We start from the raw sequence: 21,509 nt of genomic DNA on the forward strand, positions 1-21,509 counted from the left end.
GTGTTCTCCCTGTGTCTGCGTGGGTTTCCTCCGGGTGACTGTCTGTGAGGAGTGTGGTGTGTTCTCCCTGTGTCTGCGTGGGTTTCCTCCGGGTGACTGTCTGTGAGGAGTGTGGTGTGTTCTCCCTGTGTCTGAGTGGGTTTCCTCCGGGTGACTGTCTGTGAGGAGTGTGGTGTGTTCTCTCTGTGTCTGTGTGGGTTTCCTCCGGGTGACTGTCTGTGAGGAGTGTGGTGTGTTCTCTCTGTGTCTGCGTGGGTATCCTCCGGGTGATTGTCTGTGAGGAGTGTGGTGTGTTCTCTCTGTTTCTGTGTGGGTTTCCTCCAGGGTGACTGTCTGTGAGGAGTGTGGTGTGTTCTCCCTGTGTCTGCGTGGGTTTCCTCCGGGTGACTGTCTGTGAGGAGTGTGGTGTGTTCTCCCTGTGTCTGCGTGGGTTTCCTCCGGGTGACTGTCTGTGAGGAGTGTGGTGTGTTCTCCCTGTGTCTGAGTGGGTTTCCTCCGGGTGACTGTCTGTGAGGAGTGCGGTGTGTTCTCCCTGTGTCTGAGAGGGTTTCCTCCGGGTGACTGTCTGTGAGGAGTGTGGTGTGTTCTCTCTGTTTCTGTGTTGGTTTCCTCCAGGGTGACTGTCTGTGAGGAATGTGGTGTGTTCTCCCTGTGTCTGCGTGGGTTTCCTCCGGGTGACTGTCTGTGAGGAGTGTGTTGTGTTCTCTGTGTCTGCGTGGGTTTCCTCCGGGTGACTGTCTGTGAGGAGTGTGGTGTGTTCTCTCTGTGTCTGTGTGGGTTTCCTCCGGGTGACTGTCTGTGAGGAGTGTGGTGTGTTCTCCCTGTGTCTGCGTGGGTTTCCTCCGGTTGCTCCGGTTTCCTCCCATGGTCCAAAAACAAATGTTGGTAGGTGGATTGCAGATTCAAAAGTGTCTGTAGGTGTGAGTGAATGTGAGTGTGTGTTGCCTTGTGAAGGACTGGCACCCTCTCCAGGGTGTGCCCAGTGATTCCTGGTAGGCTTCGGACCAACCACAACCCTGAACTGAATAAGCAGTTACAGAAAATTAATGAATGAGTGAATGAAAATATCACTACTCAAATTTTTTTTAGGTTAAATACCAATATCATTATCGCCTTAGCTTATACAATTTAGTTTGTGCTAAACAAGTCATTTGAAGTTTTGCACACATTCTTTATTGTACTTTTTTATGTGTATTTATTATTGTAACTCATGTGAACTGCCATTTTCAAATGATCACTAGTTAACAGCGGGTTATAGCAACAGTCAGGTATAAATTAAGGGAACTTGCTGAGTGTGTTAAACTTCATAATTTGCTTAAAAATAAATAAAGGTTTGGGAACAGGTAGGCCTAATTTTTGTATAAAACCGTGACTTTCAGGCTATGCCGGGTTATATTATGCATGCACACTGCAAGCACCATGAGCAACAAAGCACAGGAAATTATCATTAATTTTTACAAGAGTGAGCCACACAGAGTGACTGACGCCCATGCAGCCACAGGAAGAATTAATCAAAAACTCACAGGCAGGACCTTTGGGCTGTGTGACAGTGACACTATCTGATATCCCAATGTGGTTCCTATTAACTTATTACTGTTTAATATGGCGCCCAAATGATGGAATGAATTTTCACTGGCTGTGCGAACAGCAGAATCTCTCGCAGTCTTCAACGCAGACTGAAGACCCATCACTTTATGACCCACTTAAGTGTGCACCATAACAAAAAGTATTGCACTTAACTTCTAACTTCTTTCTAGGTATAAGCACTGACTAGATGCTGTGTATTGCGCTTACTATGGATAAACATTCTGTTTGAACACTAAGCACTTTTTTGAGTTTTTGAATGGCCAGAAACACCTCTGTGATAATGGCTATGTGGCTGATGGCGGTCCGGCAAAACTAGGCTTGCGTAGATTCTCTTTGCACTTGTTATTTTGTTTATTTGTTAAATCAAAGATCAAGAAAATGAATAAAAATCACATTTTATTGCATTTTACAGCCTTTTAACAGCTTTTTAGGAAATGGTGTTTGTATATTTTGTAAAGATTTGTTTACTGAGAGCTATCAGCTCATGCCTGCTTTTGTATTGATAAGTACAGATAACTATTTAATTATCCTGGGTAATAAGACATGCAACAAACCTATATGATATGACATTTACCAGTGACTACATAAGGAATCTGTAAAATACTGTTGACCAAGCTAAACGTATGTCAACATATATATAAGAACATATATCAAAACAACTTGTAGATGTTGCGATTTTGATGGCATTCAGCCATGTGTGCATTAGTATGATCAGGTACTGACTAATTTTGGATCAGAAACTACTTTAGCTCATCTCAAACATATGGAATGGGCTCCATCACTCCAGAGAACAAACTTCTGGACATGTAATGATAAAAAAGTATCCCATGTCAAAAGACTGAATGAAGCAGAAAGTGTGATTGCCCTCCTAATGAACCCAGAGATCCAGTAGTTCAATCATACCTGAGAGGAGACTGAAACCCTAGTAGCTTCAGTCCTGAGTTATGGCCACATCTACGACGGTAATGGTTTTACTTCCTATAACTGTGTTTTCATGTGGTTTTTAGTCTGACACTGTGCTTTATCTGTGATTGTGTGACTGTGGAGAGATGTATGATATGTTCAGCTGTAATTTCAGAGGTGACCAGACAGCTGTATCCATCATCAGCAGTGCTGTTTTCTATCTGAGTCTAGTCTCTCAGCTCTGCGTTATACACCTTTCACTTTGATAAATACAGCTCAGAGAAGAGAAACCAGAGCAGCAAACGTCACCAACTGCATAAAGTTTCTGTGGATCTGTTTAAGCCTGAATATACCACTGCCATCGGATTAAAAATCTTCATTCATTCATTATCTGTAAGCGCTTGTCCAATTCAGGGTCGCGGTGGGTCCAGAGCCTACCTGGAATCATTGGGCGCAAGGTGGGAATACACCCTGGAGGGGGCGCCAGTCCTTTACAGGGCAACACAGACACACACACATTCACTCACACACTCACACCTACGGACACTTTTTGAGTCGCCAATCCACCTGCAACGTGTGTTTTTGGGACTGTGGGAGGAAACCGGAGCACCCAGAGGAAACCCACGCGGACACGGGGAGAACACACCAAACTCCTCACAGACAGCCACCCAGAGCAGGAATCGAACCCACAACCTCCTGGCCCCTGGAGCTGTGTGACTGCGACACTAACCTGCTGCACCACCGTGTCGCCCGGATTAAAAATCTTGTATCTTCAAAATGGTAATTATATAGTAAAAAAAAACTTTTATGAAAATGTACCTGTAATGAGAAGAATAGAGCATCTGTCATGCTACTATGGGCTCAGCACTGCAGAAATGATACTATGTAAGTTTTGGAGGAAGGTAGAAACCACCCCCCACCCCCTCATTGATTTCAATACAGCGATGTAAAAATGAATAACACTAGTGGGAGCCGAGGGAGCAAAATCCCTAATTTTAACTAGTGTTCCTTTAATATTAGAATGAAAACAAATAACGTTGGTTTAACCCTTTCCAAATCTCTCCTAGTGGCAGTCCAGTATTATTTGAGGTTATCATATAATACCTAGTTATACCTAGGTTAATAAATGCTTTGCACAGGGTGGACTTGAATACTGGATACTGACATTTTGATACCCTATATGTGCTGAAACTGTTTTCTAAGACTGAAAACAATTAATGAATTTTATGTGGCTGGGAATTAAGTCCAGTTAAACAGAGGATAGTGTTTGACTAATGCACACTACTTAAAGGCTGTGTGGACTGGAAAAAATCACTGAATGAGAGGGGGTACGTTGCTGCGTAAAACATGATGTCAAATGAAAAGGGACCAGTGACATCATCTAACATCAGATGCATTGTACTGCACGTCATTTCTTGGTCCGGAATGAGGACAATGATAGGTTTTAGTGAACAGGCCTTATGGCCCATACAGCACTAAATAATGGTAAAGAATCAGAGCCGTCTGATTGGTGGAGGAGTGTAAACATTTGTTAGGACCCTGTGTAAACAAGATAGGTCTGAACTGCGTTTGTGACGAGGGTACCATCACGTCCAAACCATTTACGGTAGGATGAGCTGACATGAGCCGTATTGATCTATTCAAGATGGATGACTCGAGGAGATATAAAGCACACGTCCAGCTCGAGGGAAGGGCAGTGAGGATTGGAGTGACCTCTGAGCATCATCATGCTGACCATCGCTCTGCTCTACATCTCCGCTGTGCTCTTCTCCACAGCCCGGGCTTTACCGCTATATCCAGACACAGCGCTGACACCACAGGAAGGTAAGTTCACTCCAGTTTTGCTGACCAGTGCAAAGTGAAATATGTGCACTTTTAAGAAGTGTTCTTGTCGTCTGTGGAGTACACTACGAATGAAGGCAGCTCCAGTATTTGGTGTCTGTGTCCAGTTGAGTAGATTACATTTATTTGTATTTACACCTGATGGATTATTTCTGAAGATCTCCTTCAGAAGCTGGTGGAAGAGGTGGAGGAGGGTCACAGCGAGGACCTGAGTGAACATAGAGATGTTAAAACGGTCTTTCCCATCCTCCTCCAGAGAGAGAGGGACAGGGACTCATGGCCTAAAGGTGAGGAAACCCAGGTAATTGTAGAGTACAGTGTGTCAGACTGCCAGTCGTGGAGTTCAAAACCAGTCTTTCTTTTTTCTTTTTTCAGAAACAAAGGAGACTATACAGCAGGCCAAAATGAACAACATGGTAGGAATAGGAGCTGATATAACTGTCTCATATTTTCTTATCTCTTGAATAACTGATAGACTAGCGATGCAGTGTTGTTGAAATCAGTAGAATAATCAAATTTAACTGATCATATAAGAAATTAAGGGGAAAAATCCAAAAATAACATGATATTTCTAATGTTTTTTTATACTCACTGATTAAAATGCTATGAATAAATGTCTGAATATTATTAGGTTTTTGTTTGAATTGGAAGTGTTCAATACACATATACACAATGTATTTGACTGTTCCTTTAAAACACACACACACATATATATGTGTGTTTATAAAACCTCCTGAATTATAAAAAGAATCACCAGACTGACAGATTTGAGATTCCTTGGTGAACTGATCATTTTCTAAAGCGTCGCTGTTGAACTGAATGTTTCCAGGTGGACGAGTTAAAAGCAGCTGTTCTGAAACTGGCAGCAGCAGATAACCTGCGTTCGCAGGGCTTCCTTCGATCTGAGCAGAACTTACCCAAACCCAACAAGAGAGGTAAGTGTTCTTACACATACAAAGCCCAAATGTTTGAAGACACCCCACTATTTTCAGCAATTTCAGCTAAACAAAGTTTAACCCTGTTATAATTTTCATAGAAAAGCTTTAACTATAGAATGGTATGCTCTGGAGTTGCTATATAATGAAGCTAAGATCACTATATACAAGCATGTGCTAGAGAGGTATAATAAAGATCCCGCAGCACTGGTCTGTGGAGCAATGGAACTGTGTTCTCAAGTGGTGGAGCTCCCAATGGGGACGATTTGGAATGGTGTTTGTGATCCAAAACTAATCATCTAATATCAACACCTGACCTCACTATGGCTCCTGTGAATGAAAGCCATCAAATCTTCACAGATATCATGCAATATCAAAGCCTTTTCAGAAGAGTAGAGACTGTTGCTGCAGCCAAGTGTAACAGAAGTCCTATTAACGTTTGAATATCTTTTATTTTAGAAGAGACGTCGTATGAGAATTAGTTTACAATGCAGATCCCGAGAGAAAAAAGAATCTTTGGTTTAGAGCCATGTAACCCCGCCCCCCAAAAATCAGCTTCTTTAAAAATGAAACTAAAGCTGTGTGTTTGTTTTTCTCTGATAGCCTGTTTCTGGAAGTACTGTGTAACAAATTAAGAGCTGAACCCTCGGGAATCACAGTGGACCAACCCACCCCGCCCTTCATTCCAAACACATGCGGTTTCGTTGTTTATCTTCTTCATTAAATAACAATCCAACAGCCTTCGACAGTGTGCATTCATCTACTCTGGACAGTGACTGTAACATTGCTTTAGTTTTAAGTGAAATGAAGATGTGCTGCGCAGGGTTTCATCCTGAGACCATCACTGTGGAAACTCATCTATCTCAATGACTTGGATTAGAATATATGTCAGCATAAATACACAGAAAAATCTCAGACAATGTTGTTGATAAATATGAAATGAAATTTTTATTTTTCATTAAAACGTGTAACAAAACAAGTCTGACGTTTTTAATGTCAAAGTGTGAGTGTGTGTGTGAGTGTGTGTATGTGTGTGTGTCTGCATAACCTTTCCTATAATACAACCATTGAGTAAAACGTGTTAATAACTTTGTTTTCTTTGTAGTTTGGGTGTCTTATCAAATACATAAGGTGCCCATACATAATGATGTGTTTATGCATAGCATGCCATCAGTCGGGTCAAAACCTTGTATCTCCACGTAGGATACTTAGCAGGAGAAGGAACAATTGTTCTTAATTTGAATACAACGACATTTTGTAACCAAGTCATTTTGGATTATTTCTATTCAACTTCTCCTTACGACATGTTCATTCTTTAATCCAATGTGAAGGAAACTGATGTTTTCAAATTACTCCACAAAGGAACAAATGGAAAAACGTTTAAAAGGAAAAGTGGAGATAGAAATGTTTTGGTTTGATGGCAATCTTGTACATATTCTAATTGAACAGAAATTGAATAGACATTTTGTAGACATTTAGGAGAATAGCAGTTAGTTGTGTGTTAAAATACATATATACACTATGGACAAAGCAAATCATAGTTGATGTATATTTAATTGCACATGTGGCCTAATGCAGTGGAAAGCCACTGATCCAGTGAGTTCCCTTTATATTGCTGAGCTGCTAACAAGGGCTTTGGGATCATAGGCACACTGGTAATAATAAAGCTTAGCGTGTACTTAGTACAGTTCTGAAAATTGTCTCATAACAAACCTGCAGTCATATCCTTTGAAGGAATAATCCAGCATTTTTCCAATGCAAATATCTATTCTCTAATTGTAGTGTATGGTCAGTAACCACAGGCCACAGATGATCATTTGGACACATTTCCCTGAACTTTGTACAATGCTTCACTTTGTATTAAGTTCTGGGAAAATGAGAAGGGAGATGCTTCCAAATGGTCCTCTGTGGTCTGTGGTAAAAGGCTTTTCATTTTCATTTTCCTGACCCACCAGTAGAAAGCAATGTACTTGATTTGTCCAAATGTTTGTAGACACCATTTCTAACTTTGAATTCAACTGCTTTAAGGTGCATGAACTACTGTATAATCTCTAAGGAACAGGACACACTGAAGCATCTGCGCATGGGACATGGGGCTAGATTTAGAGGGCACAGCAAAGCACAGCACAGGAGAGATTTATATCCCTCGAGCTTATGCTTGGTATTGTGAATGGCGATTTTCAAGTGACATCCAATATCTCTGGACAAGATGTGAGTTGTGTTTGTGATTCAGAACTAATCATCCGACAGCATTTTTCCGGATCCCAGGAATGGTTTTAGTGGCTGAATGCAAGCAAATATTCACAGCAATTGTTTTAACCTAAGGAAGAGTAGATGCTGTCGCTGATAGAAGCTGCTCGTTTCAGGAGAGATGTCGGATAAGCAGTTGTCCACAAACATTTGTCCCTGTAGTGTATGAGCACTAGGCAACAGTATGAGTCTGTGCTGGGGAGCAGTCAGTAGAGCGGTCAGTGTTTAATCAGGCCTCTTTTAGCAACACTGCATTATTAAGTGCTTTGAAATCACATTCTGCCATAAAAGAGCTGGAGTATTCCTTCCATCTGAACCTGGCCTTCTGGTTTAAACATATTTACAGAATGAAAGCTGAGGGGCCTCTTCTGTGCCGTGGAAAAGCTGTAGAAATGTTAAAGCCCTGAGGTCCACTGAGTGACTATGACCTCTTGTTGGCAACGCTGAAATATGCCTTCTCAATCTCCACGTCGGCCGGACACGTCTGGAGAAACTCGTCTCTCGCGGAAGCGCTCTCCAGATAGCGATGGACTCCAGTGAAGTGAGCAGGAATCACAAAGTTACAGTATTTTTTGGCTGCAACCTTTAAAGTCAGAGAGATAAAAGAAAAAAATTAATGAATTAATTTGCTGCTCCAGCTTCTTATGTAGAGCCAAATGGTTCTATAATGTGAACACTCAAAAAAATGAATTCAATAGCATTTCAATTGCTGTTTAAAAGGTTGAAAAACGGCAGTGTAAATGACTACAATAAATAGTGTCTATTGAACTTGGCAGTACAGTCGCATGGCTTAATTCACTTTTACAGCACTGTCCTGAAATCAGGGGAGAGGGGAGGGAAGGGGGTGGTTTCCTGCCTACCTCCAGACCTTACATAGTGCAGTTTTTGCAGTGCTGAGACTGGAGTAGCTACAACAGAGGCTATATTTTTAATGTAAAAATACTACATGGTGTTATTTTAAGCTACAAAAAAAAAGTCTTAATATTGTTACGAGTAAAGGAGGTCTTTGGAGAGTTAATTCTTCTTTCATTTTTAGTGTAACACTGACAATATTTGTGGCGGTCACGTCATAATTACATAACTAAAAGACCTTTCCCAAAGGGTACAAAATAAATTTAGCCTTTTGTGAGGGCACATATTGAATTTTCTTTATGACTTTACAACATAAAATATCAGCATTAACCCTGCCTCTAATTTTTACCCTAACTCCAACCCTAAATTAAACCTAACCCTAACTCCAAACCTAACCATTACCATAACCCAAAGCAAATCATAAGATACACACACATCATAACATGCAAATATTACACATATCTAGGCTATTTCTTTTGATGTATATGTACTGATTTTTGGAAATCTGGCTGTTTTTATGCTATTGTCCTATGTAATTACTCACCGATAGTTGTAAGGTGTGTAGCTATGAGTTTTATACACTTTATAAAATGTAATGATCATATTAGAGCAAGATCTGGTATTTACACAGCAGTTTTAGGGCCATGGCGTTGAGAATAAAGTCAGAATTCTGAGAATAATCTCAGAATAATTCTGAGAATAATCTCGGAATAATTCTGAGAAAAATCTTGGAATTATTCTCTGCACGTTTAACAGGACAGACACACTATCAGTGTAATTGTGGAATGCAATGTGTTGCTGAAGTCATACTATGGATTTCAGGAATAATCACTCAGTTCTCTTCCACATCAGAACCAGGTTGTGATTAGTATTTAAACCCAGACAGGGTTTAGTCGTCATGTCGTGTGGATGCGTTTAATAAAGAAATCTGTTCACTTCACTTTATAATCAAAAATAACCCAAACAGTGTTTCTCTAAATATTCTGACTATGTTCTTATACAGACCTTTTTTTACGCAATTATTCTGAGATTTTTCTCAGAATTCTGACTTTATTCTCAGAATTTTTTATTTTTTTACGCCATGACCCATGGTTGTAGGTATTTCCACTAACTCACATTCATAATGATTTGTGCCTGCCTCACCTTGATCACATGGAGTTTAGGCAGTAAGTTGCAGTCTGCCAATGTCATACGGTCGCCGTCCAAATACTTTCTCTTGGACACGGTGATGTTTTCTGTGGAGTTGTGGTCAATCTCTTCTGGCAGTGGTGTGTTCAGATAAATGTCCAGACGTTTAAACTCCCGCAGCAAAGCCTGCTCTTGAACTGTGAAGGCGACACATTTATAAATCATTACATGTACGTATAATATATTAAAAAAACAATCCTTGTTATACAGCAATAATACAGCCTGAAGCCAATATTATGATATTTTATTTTATGTGCATCCCTGATACTGCACACAGAGACCCTTCTTTGTTCAGAACTTACCGCTGTTGTTTGGGCAGTTCTTGATGAAAGCCGAAAACTTAGCAAAGATATCTGCGCCCACATCAAATGACTCTTTATTGAGTGGACTGAGGTGAGGGTATCTGAGGGGTACAAGGGAGTCCAGTGAGATTTGTGTGTGTAGCTAGTTGCTAACAGTGTTTAATTAGGAGATGAATAAGGAGATGAAGAATCTTTCAAAATGGCAATGATACTTTCAGCATTTTAACTCTTAAAACACTAGGTGTACAGTTCGACTACGGGGGGAAAAGAATTTGCTAGTTTGCTGATAATGTATGACACGTCAGAAACAGCTAAGTAGTTGTACATATTATCCACATGAACACAAAATCTGGTGTGACATTGCATTAGAAATGTTTCATTGAGGTGTATGTTTACAATACCTGGGTGGGGCAAGGGTAGCCTCCAGGAACTCTTCAATTTTAATGAAGTCAGTCTTGAGAGCGCCATTGTAAAGAAGAAATGGAGGGTTTGTTCCTGGAGCTAAATCCTTCAGCTCCTCTGGCTTCCTACAGAAAAAAAATTATAGTAAATATATGGCCTCCAAGGTGTGCAAGTCCTGAACAATCACACAGTGCACTCAGGAGTTATCATCTGTTTCTGAATGAGGCAGGTGATGATTAGTGCCTCTTTCATGCGCTTCTGTTACTCATTAAGCAGAGCACACGGATGTAGGAGCGTTCAACGTTGCTGACAAAAGAATTCTATTAGCTTTTTATTTTATTTGCTTAATGCAAACAAAGTTTCATAAAAGCAGAACAGGGCCTCTATACGCTGTACTGAGAGATTGGCTTCAGAACCTATTTGGGAACTTGAACTATTTCAACAGCCACATGGTTCTCCACATGATTGGATGCGAACATTAATTGTCCTGTTTTTCATTCATTCATTCATCTTCCGTAACTGATTTTGTCCTGATTAGGGTCATGGTGGGTCTGGATGACCATCTGGAATCAATGGGCGCAAGGCAGATATACCCCCCGATGTAACATTGCATCATACACTCAGTCAATCATTGAAACACTCACATGTTTGTACAATTTCACACATCCACCCCCCCCCCTACCAACATGTGTTTCTGGTTTGTGCGAAGAAAATGTAGCACCCAGAGGAGACACAGGGCGACCATATCAAGCTCCTCCCAGACAGTGACCCCCAGTGCCAGGGCCACTGCCACTGTGCCACCCATAAGGCTTTCTTTTTTTCCTTTTTAAAAATGGTTCTGGTCCGTGGTGGAAAATAACAAGGGTGAATGACTGTAAAATTACTGTAAAGTAAATTAAATATTGCTATGAGTCAAATAATATGTTTGTTGGTTTACTTCTGGATTCTTTTGCCCTCTGTACTATAATACTCATCATATTTACACTATTCTCACACGTGAATTCATATATTCACATATATCTACAAAATAGCAACTTAATAGAAGAATGAAAACACCTTAACTATCAATGGAAGTCCATATAAAATGTGAAGGACAGCTGCTGTGTTCAAATGATGTAGTAAACATAAAAATCAACAACATGTGTAGGTAAAAAGCAACAAAATAGAGATACATTAAAGAACATAGAGGGCGGCACGGTGGTGCAGCAGGTTAGTGTCGCAGTCACACAGCTCCTGGGACCTGGAGGTTGTGGGTTCGAGTCCCGCTCTGGGTGACTGTCTGTGAGGAGTGTGGAGTGTTCTCTCTGTGTCTGCGTGGGTTTCCTCCGGGTGACTGTCTGTGAGGAGTGTGGTGTGTTCTCTCTGTGTCTGCGTAGGTTTCCTCCGGGTGACTGTCTGTGAGGAGTGTGGTGTGTTCTCCCTGTGTCTGCGTAGGTTTCCTCCGGGTGACTGTCTGTGAGGAGTGTGGTGTGTTCTCCCTGTGTCTGCGTAGGTTTCCTCCGGGTGACTGTCTGTGAGGCGTGTGGTGTGTTCTCCCTGTGTCCGTGTGGGTTTCCTCTGGGTGACTGTCTGTGAGGAGTGTGGAGTGTTCTCTCTGTGTCTGCGTGGGTTTCCTCCGGGTGACTGTCTGTGAGGAGTGTGGTGTGTTCTCTCTGTGTCTGCGTAGGTTTCCTCCGGGTGACTGTCTGTGAGGCGTGTGGTGTGTTCTCCCTGTGTCCGTGTGGGTTTCCTTCGGGTGACTGTCTGCAAGGAGTGTGGTGTGTTCTCCCTGTGTCTGCGTAGGTTTCCTCTGGGTGACTGTCTGTGAGGAGTGTGGTGTGTTCTCCCTGTGTCCGTGTGGGTTTCCTCCGGGTGACTGTCTGTGAGGAGTGTGGTGTGTTCTCCCTGTGTCCGTGTGGGTTTCCTCCGGGTGACTGTCTGTGAGGAGTGTGGTGTGTTCTCTCTGTGTCTAGGTTTCCTCTGGGTGCTCCGGTTTCCTCCCACGGACCAAAAACACACATTGGTAGGTGGATTGGCGACTCAAAAGTGTCCGTATGTGTGTGTGTGTGTCTGTGTTGCCCTGTGAAGGACTGGCGACCCCTCCAGGGTGTATTCCTGCCTTGCGCCCATTGATTCCAGGTAGGCTCTGGACCCACCGCGACCCTGAACTGGATAAGCGCTTACAGATACTGGATAAATGAATGAATGAATAAAGAACATAGATAGAAAGAAAGAAAGAAAGAAAGAATCTAGTGGCAATTCTTACTTCCTCATGTCCACTGTGGTCACTGTGAATTTAACTCCTTTCAGCCACAACACCATGAAGAGGCTCTGACAAAAAGGACAGTTCCCCACATTTTCTCCATCATGTCCCGCCTGAGCACACAACAAATCACAGCTTTACATTTGCAGCCACAATCACAGTAAAATTCACTTTTGTATTCCACTCAATCAGTGGTGACACTAAAAGTCCTAGTTCATTGAATAATCATGAAGTTAATCCAGGAGCTGAATTTCGTTTTGTGTTATATGTGTGTATAGTTATTACACCTAGAATAAGTGGGTTAGATGGAATAAGCCTTACAGATATATAATTTTATGCAAGAGCCATGTACCATGAACTTTGACCTACTGTAAATTTCTACCTTAAATGTAGCATTTTTATTATATAAAAAAGAAGAAGAAGAAATATTATCATATTTTTATGTATGAGGTCTCTCTATACATCATGCCTGGCTCAAAGAGGTACCACACCCATCTTCAAATACCTTCCCATATTCCTGCACAGTGCTGTTCCTTCACTTTAACCACTTAGATTCTAAATCCATTTTCCTGCCTCTCTTTTCATTAGCTTCAAAGTAGTGTAAAATAATAGTATTAAATAATTCATAGAAGATATTCAACGATAAAGCTAAAGTTGTCATACTGATGAATGATCCCAGTATTCGAGGGGTTAATTACCGGAGTTTAATTAAATCCCAGTGCATTGTCCAGCCGCTCCCATCCTAAAAGAAAGGGCCATAAATAGATGTGATTGTGTCTATTTGGGTGGTGTTTGTATGTCTCTGTGTTTTTGGGTGGCGTGGTTATTTAGAGATCCGGATCTAAATAGAGGAAAAGCAGCCATTGTCTTGTAAGAAGAGATAAAGCACAAGAACAAAGACATGAGTCCACTCACCGTACACCTGTCCCAAAATAAATAAGTCATTTTATCAAAAGACACAGGGGCATTAATTACAGTGAAAAGGCAACTATCGTTTAGCGAGCAAACCCTCACTTTCCTATCAAAATCATACTTTTTTTTTTTTGAAGATGTACAGAAGCTTCTCTTCACACTGTAAAATATATATCAGAGAGGGGCCAATAAAAATGCTTCGGAATTATTTACGATAACTAATATTAGCTAAATGTTTATTTTTATCCTAAAGTTTCACAGAGAATTCAGTATAATTCCCAAAGAAAAGCATGATCATGGAAGTTCACTATGCTCAATGGCAAGCATGAGCTGGAGAGGTGTAAATTACCACAGCGCTGGACTGTGGAGAGGTACTAACAAAGCTACGACAATTTAAAGTACCATTTACTTAAAAAAAGTAAACCTTATAAAAACGTTTTCTCCTTGTTAAGACTGAAATGTGTGTGTTTGTATACATAGAGGGTTGTGTGTGTGTGTGTGTTTGTGTGGGTGTGACTCTTGTGCATGCTGGCGTGTCTGTGGGTGTGTCCTCTAAAAGAAGAGGCCAGGGGTCTGCAGTTCGCGCCCCTCTCCCTGTGCCTCAGCGCGTGTGTGTGTGTGTGTGTGTGTGATGATAAGACTCCAGCTTTGGAGGAGTGTGTGGTGTGATAAAGAGGACAGATGACAGGGCGGTCGTTGGACAGTTGAGACAGTATTTACGTAACTACAGCAACATGGGGCTAGAAAAGCAAAGCTCTGGTTTATTCATTTGTGTTTTTCTATTCAATCAGAGAAAGGGTAGAATCCCACAAATCTTTGCTGTGAATGCCACACAGCACTGAGACACTGCACCAATAAAGTGTGACACTGTTCTGCCTGGAAAACACTTTACTTTCAAAATAAAACTGTAGCTTTCAGGGCACAAATTACCTTTACACAGGGCCTTAAACACTATTTGAGAGCAGTTGCATTTTAAAAGTCTGAATAATTGAACGGCTGTTAATAAACTGATGGTGTTCTCCGGATATTAACCCCATCCTACTTTTCAATACAGTTTACTCAAACAGAAAGCAAAAATAAAATGGATTCTGTAGAAATATTTATAAGTAAATATAAGTAAATAACAATAACAATGTGACCATATATCAGTGAACTGAAGTTTCTATTCTCTTTTGCTTTACACAGTAAATTCACCAGTGTTAAATCAACACTATTAGTGTTAAATGAACACGGTTAGTGTAATAATTGAACACTCTCGGTGTGGAGAATTTCCTGTGCAAATCTGAAAAATAAAAATAAAGTACTCACCTTAATGAAAAGCTCAATGAGTGGTTCTTTATCAGAGTTCTGTCGCAGTGCCATTTATTCTGAGAGTGAGAAGCTGGTTAATCCAGAAGTTATCCCCACAGAGACTCTTGGGCTCACAGTTAAAAGTAAAAGCAGCTTTAATGAACTTGTGTGGGAGTCGTCTGAAGCCTGCACTGACTCTTTGGGTATTTGCTCTTTCAGGCTAGATACTTCAAGTGTAGGAGGGAGTGAGGGAGAGAGGGAGGCTGGAAAAAAATGGGCGTGGCATCATATAAACCCAGTGCCAAGTGGAGAGTGCGCTCAAAAATAGCTCACATTTCATCACACACTCCTAAATAGCTCCATCGTGGAGAGAAAAACGTCAATGTGTCCTCATACGTATGAAGCAGACTCGCGTTCCATTCATTAAGGTCATCAACACCTCACTCACAACACAGTGGGCTGCTCCTGTTCAGTCTGACCACTCAGTAACGTTACTCTCTCAGCTCAGTCCCAACACAAAGCGTCCACTATTCTCTCCCACAAAGCCCCTCTTTCTTACCTAACGCAATTAGTGCAAATGTAAAAACAAATCAAACAGCCCCAGTGAGTGGTGGTGAGGGTGAGGCCCTTTGCTGCTAAAAGCCATTTCTGATATTTCCACCCTACAGCGACAGTTCAGCCCCAAATAGTAGTTACACAATTTTCCTCCCTGACCACACGTGTTTCCTCAGCCAAGACATAGTTGGCATTTCTTCTAAGAAGACTTTAAACAAGATGTTGGAATATTTCAGGGAGAATTTGATGGCATTCAGCCACCAGAACATTTCTGAGGAAAGGCTGGAGGTGAAAATTCCACTCAAACTCATCTCGCACAGTTCCACTGCTCTATAGCCGAGTGTATACGTCATACAGAGATGATGACACATTTGAACATCTGTGTCCACAAATGAAATCATATATTCAGTATTTAATAATGGTTTTACCCATGTTTCTGAGCCATATATGCATATCCATTATCCAGTCATGCAGGTAAGGGTACTGGATATTTGATGGTTACAAGTACAACACTCTGCACACTCAGGAAAAATACAAACCGCTGAGGTACATTCTTGGTCACTAAAAGTACATTCATTCATTCATTCATTCAATTCAGGGTCACGGTGGGTCCAGAGCCTACCTGGAATCACTGGGCGCAAGGCAGGAATACACCCTGGAGGAGGCGCCAGTCCTTCACAGGGCAGCACAGACACACACACACACATTCACTCACACACTCACACTTTTGAGTCGCCAATCCACCTACCAACGTGTGTTTTTGGACTGTGGGAGGAAACCGGAGCACCCGGAGGAAACCCACGCAGACACAGAGAGAACACACCACACTCCTCACTGACTGTCACCCAGAGGAAACCCACACAGACACAGGGAGAACACACCAACTCCTCACAGACAGTCACCCGGAGTGGGAATCGAACCCACAACCTCCTTGGAGCTGTGTGACTGTGACACTACCTGCTGCACCACCATGCCGCCCACTAAAGGTACAACTGCAATTTTAAAGTCCAGTTTTGTTCTCTAAAGGGTATATTTGTAATCATTCGTTATGGAACTGTGTAAAATAAAACAATGTAATGTAAGTCCTGGATTTGAAAGTGGGTATATGATATCAACACAGTTTTAAAATCTACAGTTATAATTGAATAAGGTATGATTCTGTTCCCTAACTAAAGGTACAGCACTTTGAGGGTACCACCACGCTGACAGCTTTTCTGACAGTGTGGGCTGTTCTGAGTTTCCAGAAAATTCTAAGGATTTCTTGTAAAGCACCAGACTGTGATATCAGCCATGAGTCATGAATGCAGTGGTTGGTTCAGTGGAGCTGGGGGAGTGTCGGAAGCCTTGAGTCATGAAGCAGGCTTGAACCTCATGTTTCAATGCTTAAGCTAGAGCTATCTGGAGTGAAATGTTACTTGGCTGTTGCCATGGAAGCAATAATAAATGATACAGGCTACGAAAGACAGAGGAGATAAGGGAAAAGGCTCCTCATCAGATCTTCACAGAAATGTTCCAACATCTTTCATGGGCTATCATGTGCCCCCAAATTTGTATCAATAAATGTTTGTCCCTGACAAAAGAGTATCAGGGCGGGTGTGAGCTGCACTTTGGTCTGATGAATAAAACACTCGAATGATGAAATCATTCTTCTCAGAACAGAAATGAGGCAAGACTTTCACTTCTGCATTAACAGCTCAAAGGAGACTTTTGGGGGGATTCAGAGCTGTTCATCACTGAACCAAAGGAGAAGCAAAGCCCTGACTTTTACAGAACAAAGGAACTGAAAACAAAAAAAAAACAGAAAAAAATACAGAGAAATAGCCAGCTCAAAAATGAAGGCATGAAATAAAATCGAAAACTTATGGTCTGCTCTGCTCACTGTACGATTTTGATTCAGAGGGAGTTTCCAGCATGAAATGGAGGCAAAGTAAAAAACCTTGAAAAGGAAATGACTAACAAACCCTGGAAATGAAATGAGCCTGTGTGAGCCAGTTCAGGAAACAGGCAGGGTAGAGAGTGTTCCCAGCTCTCTCTCTCTCTCTCTCTCTCTCTCTCTCTCTCACTCTCTCACTCTCTTACACACAAGTGCACACACACACACACACACACACAAACACATGCAGTGAAGTTCTGTCCACTCCCAGTGAAATCAGGCCCTCTGTATTAAACAGAAAACAAGTCTGTGTTGCTTGTTGTTCACTGGAATTGTAGCCTTGCTTTAGTCCATTAACTTAACCACACTTATTCTTACTGTGCATTCTTTAAAAAAATATACAGTGCACCATATACAGTGCATCTTGGAGCGATGGCATACAAGAATTATTTTGGTTCCATAAAGAACCGTTTTTGCTAATAACATTATTGAATGATGATTTTTTAAACCTTTAAAAGGTCCATCCCACTCACACATCTCTTAAACACGGTTCTCTATGGAACCCACACTGGTTATTCATCTCCTAAAGGACCCTGTGAAGCATCTTTATTTTTTAGGGGTGTGCACTTATTAAACATACAGAGCCAAGAGGATAGTTTAGCATTGGGCTGTGGGGCAGTGGAGTTGTGTCCCTTTGACTGATGAGCTCTGTCCAATGCAGTGTTTTTGTGGTAAAGAACTAATCATCCAACATCAGCATCTGAACTCACTGCTGCTCTCACAGCTGAACGTAATTAAATACTTGCAGTGTTACGAAAACTAGTCTAAAGTCTTCCCAGAGGACTAGAGTGTGTTACTGCAGCAAGGGTGGAGGGTGAAATCAGTAAAACTACTCTTTCCTTTCTGTAGAAATGTTGGATAAACACGTGTTCTGGGATAATAAAGTAATAAATAAAATCCTAAATACTTTCAGTCACACTGCCTTCTAAAGAATTTCCCAAATGTAAGGAGCTGCCAGAAACTTAGACAAACATGACAGAGGTCAGGACTGATGCACAGGGGTCAATCAGTACTGTGACCTGAATATGGGTCAGAATGCTTTAATCCATGGGGTTTCATGGATCCTGCTGTGTGTGCATGTGTTTCCTTTTCTCTGCTCGGATTCCTGGTTCTGGAGGATTTGCCTGATTGCAGATACTGTGCTGATAAAGCAGAGCTAAATCACTTAGAAAAGTAAACAACCTCCACATCTCTCCCACTTCCTCCCTCCCTCTCTCTCTCTCTCTCACTCACACTCACACACACACGTACACTACTTGCCCTGAAAGCAAACTGTTGGTGCAAGTGGATCAGACACAGCAGTGCCGCTGGAGTGCTAAATCCCTCAGTGTCACTGCCAGACTGAGAACAGTCCACCAACCAACAATATCCAGCCAACAGCATCCTGTGTCCACTGACTGTGCAGCAACAGATGAGCCACTGTCTCTGTCTTTACATCTACAAGGTGGACCAACCAGGCTGATGTGTCTGATCCACTTGTAGCAGTACAACTTAGTGCCACTGCAGCACAGAAAATGATCCTTGACCCCACTCACACCTGCTCTGTGGTTGTCCTGACCAAAACAATCATGCAAATCAACAGATGGACTGTAATTGTATAATTATATATAAGATAACTTATCAAACTCTAATTTGAGAAACCGAAATGTTAGATAATTTACAGACGTTCTGTAAATACACTGACACTGACCAACCATAACATTAATACCATCTGAGTAGATCTGAACCTTCAAGCCATGGGCTCCACAGGAGCTCTGAATGTTTCCTATGGAATCTGGCACCAAGACGTCAGCAGTAGATCCTGTAGGTTGCGAGGTGTGGCCTACATGTGTCATATTTGTTAGACCAGCACGTCCCACAGTTGAAAAGATAGAGATCTGTAGAATTTTGAGGCCAAGATAATACTTTGATCTCTTTTTTCATGTTTCTGAAACCATTCCCAATTATAAGACTGCAACCGCCAACTTGCAATCTACCCATAATGCATATGGGTGTCATCTCTTCATCAGGTAAATGACGCATACGTCATTACCATCACACAAAATGATCAGTTGCCCAGTGTAGGCACTTTGGTTCTGGACAGGGTTCTGCATGCACTCTGACAAGCCTAGTATAGCCCACCTCTTACATTTTTCTTTTACATATTTTTAAATATATATACTGTTTCACAATTTGTAATCGGCTCAGGATCACTCTTCTGCAGGGAGAGTTGAGTAGAAACTGAAAGGAGTTTAAAGAGCTGCCAGAAAGGGCAAAATAGTCCTGAGAATATATCTGCTACCTCAGGCTGAGCTCCATCTTCCAATCAGAGCTAAAGGAAGCACTTATCTGCTTCCTGAAGATGACCAGAGACCCAGACAAAAAATCCGTAAACACCACACTTTTTAGCACCTTATCACACAGATATAAACTAGTCGAAGCCTAAAAGTAATCATTATTATTCCAGCTGTATTTAAGCTCTAAGACAAAAAAGGGATCCATCTAGTTATCTAAATATATTTCTTCATAGGAATAGAAAGGTGATCTCAGATGTACCTTGTCTAAAGTTTTAATAGCGATATTCTCACACTATGAGTAGGTTTGAGATGAACGAAAGTCTCATTTCTGCTTTATTTTCAGCCAGTGGTTGGAAAATTACCCTTAAAGGCATTTGTCTTAAAAATACTTTTTGTTATAAATATTGAAACACTCTTTACATACCAGTAGAAATAAGAAAAAGAAATGCTCTGATGACATCAATAAAAAGGTTTCACTTTCCTATATAAGCCACAGGACTGTCAAAAATCAGTCCAAGAATTTAATTCAGACCAAACTAAACGATTTGATGGATTTCCTTCCTATCTACAACAACATCCTAAGTGGCGCTTAGCTCACGCTGCCCCCTGCCTCACCACACCCATCAGCGGGGGTTGCTGAAATGAAAGATGGAGGGTGAAGACTTTCTAATAATAATAAAAAAAAGGCTGTGTGAAGCCAGAGTGAACATCAGTGTAGCTGTTGGGTGTTTTCTTACATGTGAATAAAACATGAGGTACGTGGATAACGTTTGAACATGAGGCCTGGGGAGCCTCCCTCATCGAAACTCACTGAAACTCTCTGTCAGAGTCATGGGTTTTGATGTCACAAAATGTATAAAGAAGTGGATGAACTTGAGGGACAATTGTATTTGCCTCTGATAAAAAAACTCGCTATGAGGAGCGTGGACCCAGGCAGGAAAAAGTATCAGTGTTGTTCCTTTCCTGGCTGACACTGCATGTAAGTGGGCATGGTCCCTTAATACTATCGTACTAAAATGTTAGCCAGGGAGGAGTGGAACTGAAACCCAGTATAAACCATTTGATTATCTGACATACTATATACATATCTTTATGATCTACACTGTGCACTACATAGGGTGGAGGAGACTCTGAATTGATTCAACACAGAAGCATAATTCCAGCCGTGCCATTCCTGTGTGTTGGGGGACTGGTTTTAGTCGTCACCTGCTCCAGGTGGGTGTTACGCCCTGGCCCTGTCCTGTCTGTTTTTCTCACCATGTGATTATTTAGCACGTCTCTGTTATTGTTTTGTTTCTGTCTTCGTCTAAGTCCCGTCTTAGTCCTGCTTCTGTCCAGTTGTCCCCAGGTGTTCCTTGTCTGTGCTGTGTATATATAGACCCTTTGTTTCAGTGCTCCCTTGTTGGTTCTTGTGTGTGTAGATGTGTGTTTCTGTGCTTCTTTGTCTTCCTGGTTTCATTTGTCTAAACCAGTTCACAGTTGTCTGTCTGAGTCCTCCTGTGTGTTGCAGTTTAGTTTTATGTAGCTAGTGTTTTTCTCCTTGTTCATGTTTGTTCCGCTTAGTTGTAGTCTTGTTGAATAAAGTATTATTTGTGTTTACGTCCACCTCTCTTGTCTGTCCTGCCCCACCATGACAGTGGGGCTAATATGCCTATGTATTATTTGGTAGAAGATGTATCATGCACATATACTTAATGATCTTAATGTGCTTTATTGTTGTTGTAATATACACTCTATTTGCAATATAATGTCCTTTAGGTAAAATGTAAAACATTGGTCAGGAATTGGGTCCCATAAAGGTTCGTTACAAGTCAATACTTTTAAATAGAGGAACAAATGAAAAAGCCTAGAGTTAAAACAGGATATTTAATCATTCATACATTGTCAGTAACCACTTAACCAGTTCATGGTCAGGGTGGGTCCAGAGCCAACCTGCAATCATTGGGCGCAAGGTGGGAACACACCCTGGAGGGGGCGCCAGTCCTTCACAGGGCGACACACACACACATTCACACCTACAGACACTTTTGAGTTGTCAAT

General features: G+C 41.5%; 2 protein-coding genes across 2 annotated transcripts; one reads left to right on the forward strand and one right to left on the reverse strand.

Annotated features, from left to right (window-relative positions):
* The first annotated feature begins 4,217 nt into the window (after positions 1 to 4,217).
* urp1 (urotensin-related peptide 1) lies at positions 4,218 to 5,965 on the forward strand. Its single transcript, XM_066648590.1, has 5 exons — positions 4,218 to 4,314; positions 4,491 to 4,619; positions 4,708 to 4,748; positions 5,162 to 5,267; positions 5,871 to 5,965. Exons 1-5 carry the CDS (start codon positions 4,218 to 4,220, stop codon positions 5,900 to 5,902), a joined length of 405 nt encoding a protein of 134 aa, XP_066504687.1. The 3' UTR covers positions 5,903 to 5,965.
* Positions 5,966 to 6,195: 230 nt separating this feature from the next.
* clic2 (chloride intracellular channel 2) lies at positions 6,196 to 14,920 on the reverse strand. Its single transcript, XM_066649431.1, has 6 exons — positions 14,724 to 14,920; positions 12,507 to 12,616; positions 10,261 to 10,386; positions 9,860 to 9,960; positions 9,513 to 9,694; positions 6,196 to 8,100 (listed from the first exon to the last, which is right to left on the reverse strand). The coding sequence occupies exons 1-6, from the start codon at positions 14,775 to 14,777 to the stop codon at positions 7,939 to 7,941; spliced, it is 735 nt and encodes a 244-aa protein (XP_066505528.1). The 5' UTR covers positions 14,778 to 14,920; the 3' UTR covers positions 6,196 to 7,938.
* Between the last annotated feature and the right edge of the window lie 6,589 nt (positions 14,921 to 21,509).

This window comes from Hoplias malabaricus, chromosome 17, assembly GCF_029633855.1.
Source record: "Hoplias malabaricus isolate fHopMal1 chromosome 17, fHopMal1.hap1, whole genome shotgun sequence".
NCBI classification, from domain to species: domain Eukaryota; kingdom Metazoa; phylum Chordata; class Actinopteri; order Characiformes; family Erythrinidae; genus Hoplias; species Hoplias malabaricus.

What these genes read in the sequence shown, in the direction of transcription:
- clic2 (XM_066649431.1), bottom strand. Translation starts at nt 14,777, where the DNA reads ATGGCACTGCGACAGAACTCTGATAAAGAACCACTCATTGAGCTTTTC. An exon ending in TCATTGAGCTTTTCATTAAG is followed by an intron (nt 12,617 to 14,723) that starts GTGAGTACTTTA and finishes TTGTGTGCTCAG; the next exon opens with GCGGGACATGATGGAGAAAA. An exon ending in GCTACCCTTGCCCCACCCAG is followed by an intron (nt 9,961 to 10,260) that starts GTATTGTAAACA and finishes TGTACCCCTCAG; the next exon opens with ATACCCTCACCTCAGTCCAC.
- urp1 (XM_066648590.1), top strand. Translation starts at nt 4,218, where the DNA reads ATGCTGACCATCGCTCTGCTCTACATCTCCGCTGTGCTCTTCTCCACA. An exon ending in CAGGGACTCATGGCCTAAAG is followed by an intron (nt 4,620 to 4,707) that starts GTGAGGAAACCC and finishes TTCTTTTTTCAG; the next exon opens with AAACAAAGGAGACTATACAG. An exon ending in AGGCCAAAATGAACAACATG is followed by an intron (nt 4,749 to 5,161) that starts GTAGGAATAGGA and finishes GAATGTTTCCAG; the next exon opens with GTGGACGAGTTAAAAGCAGC.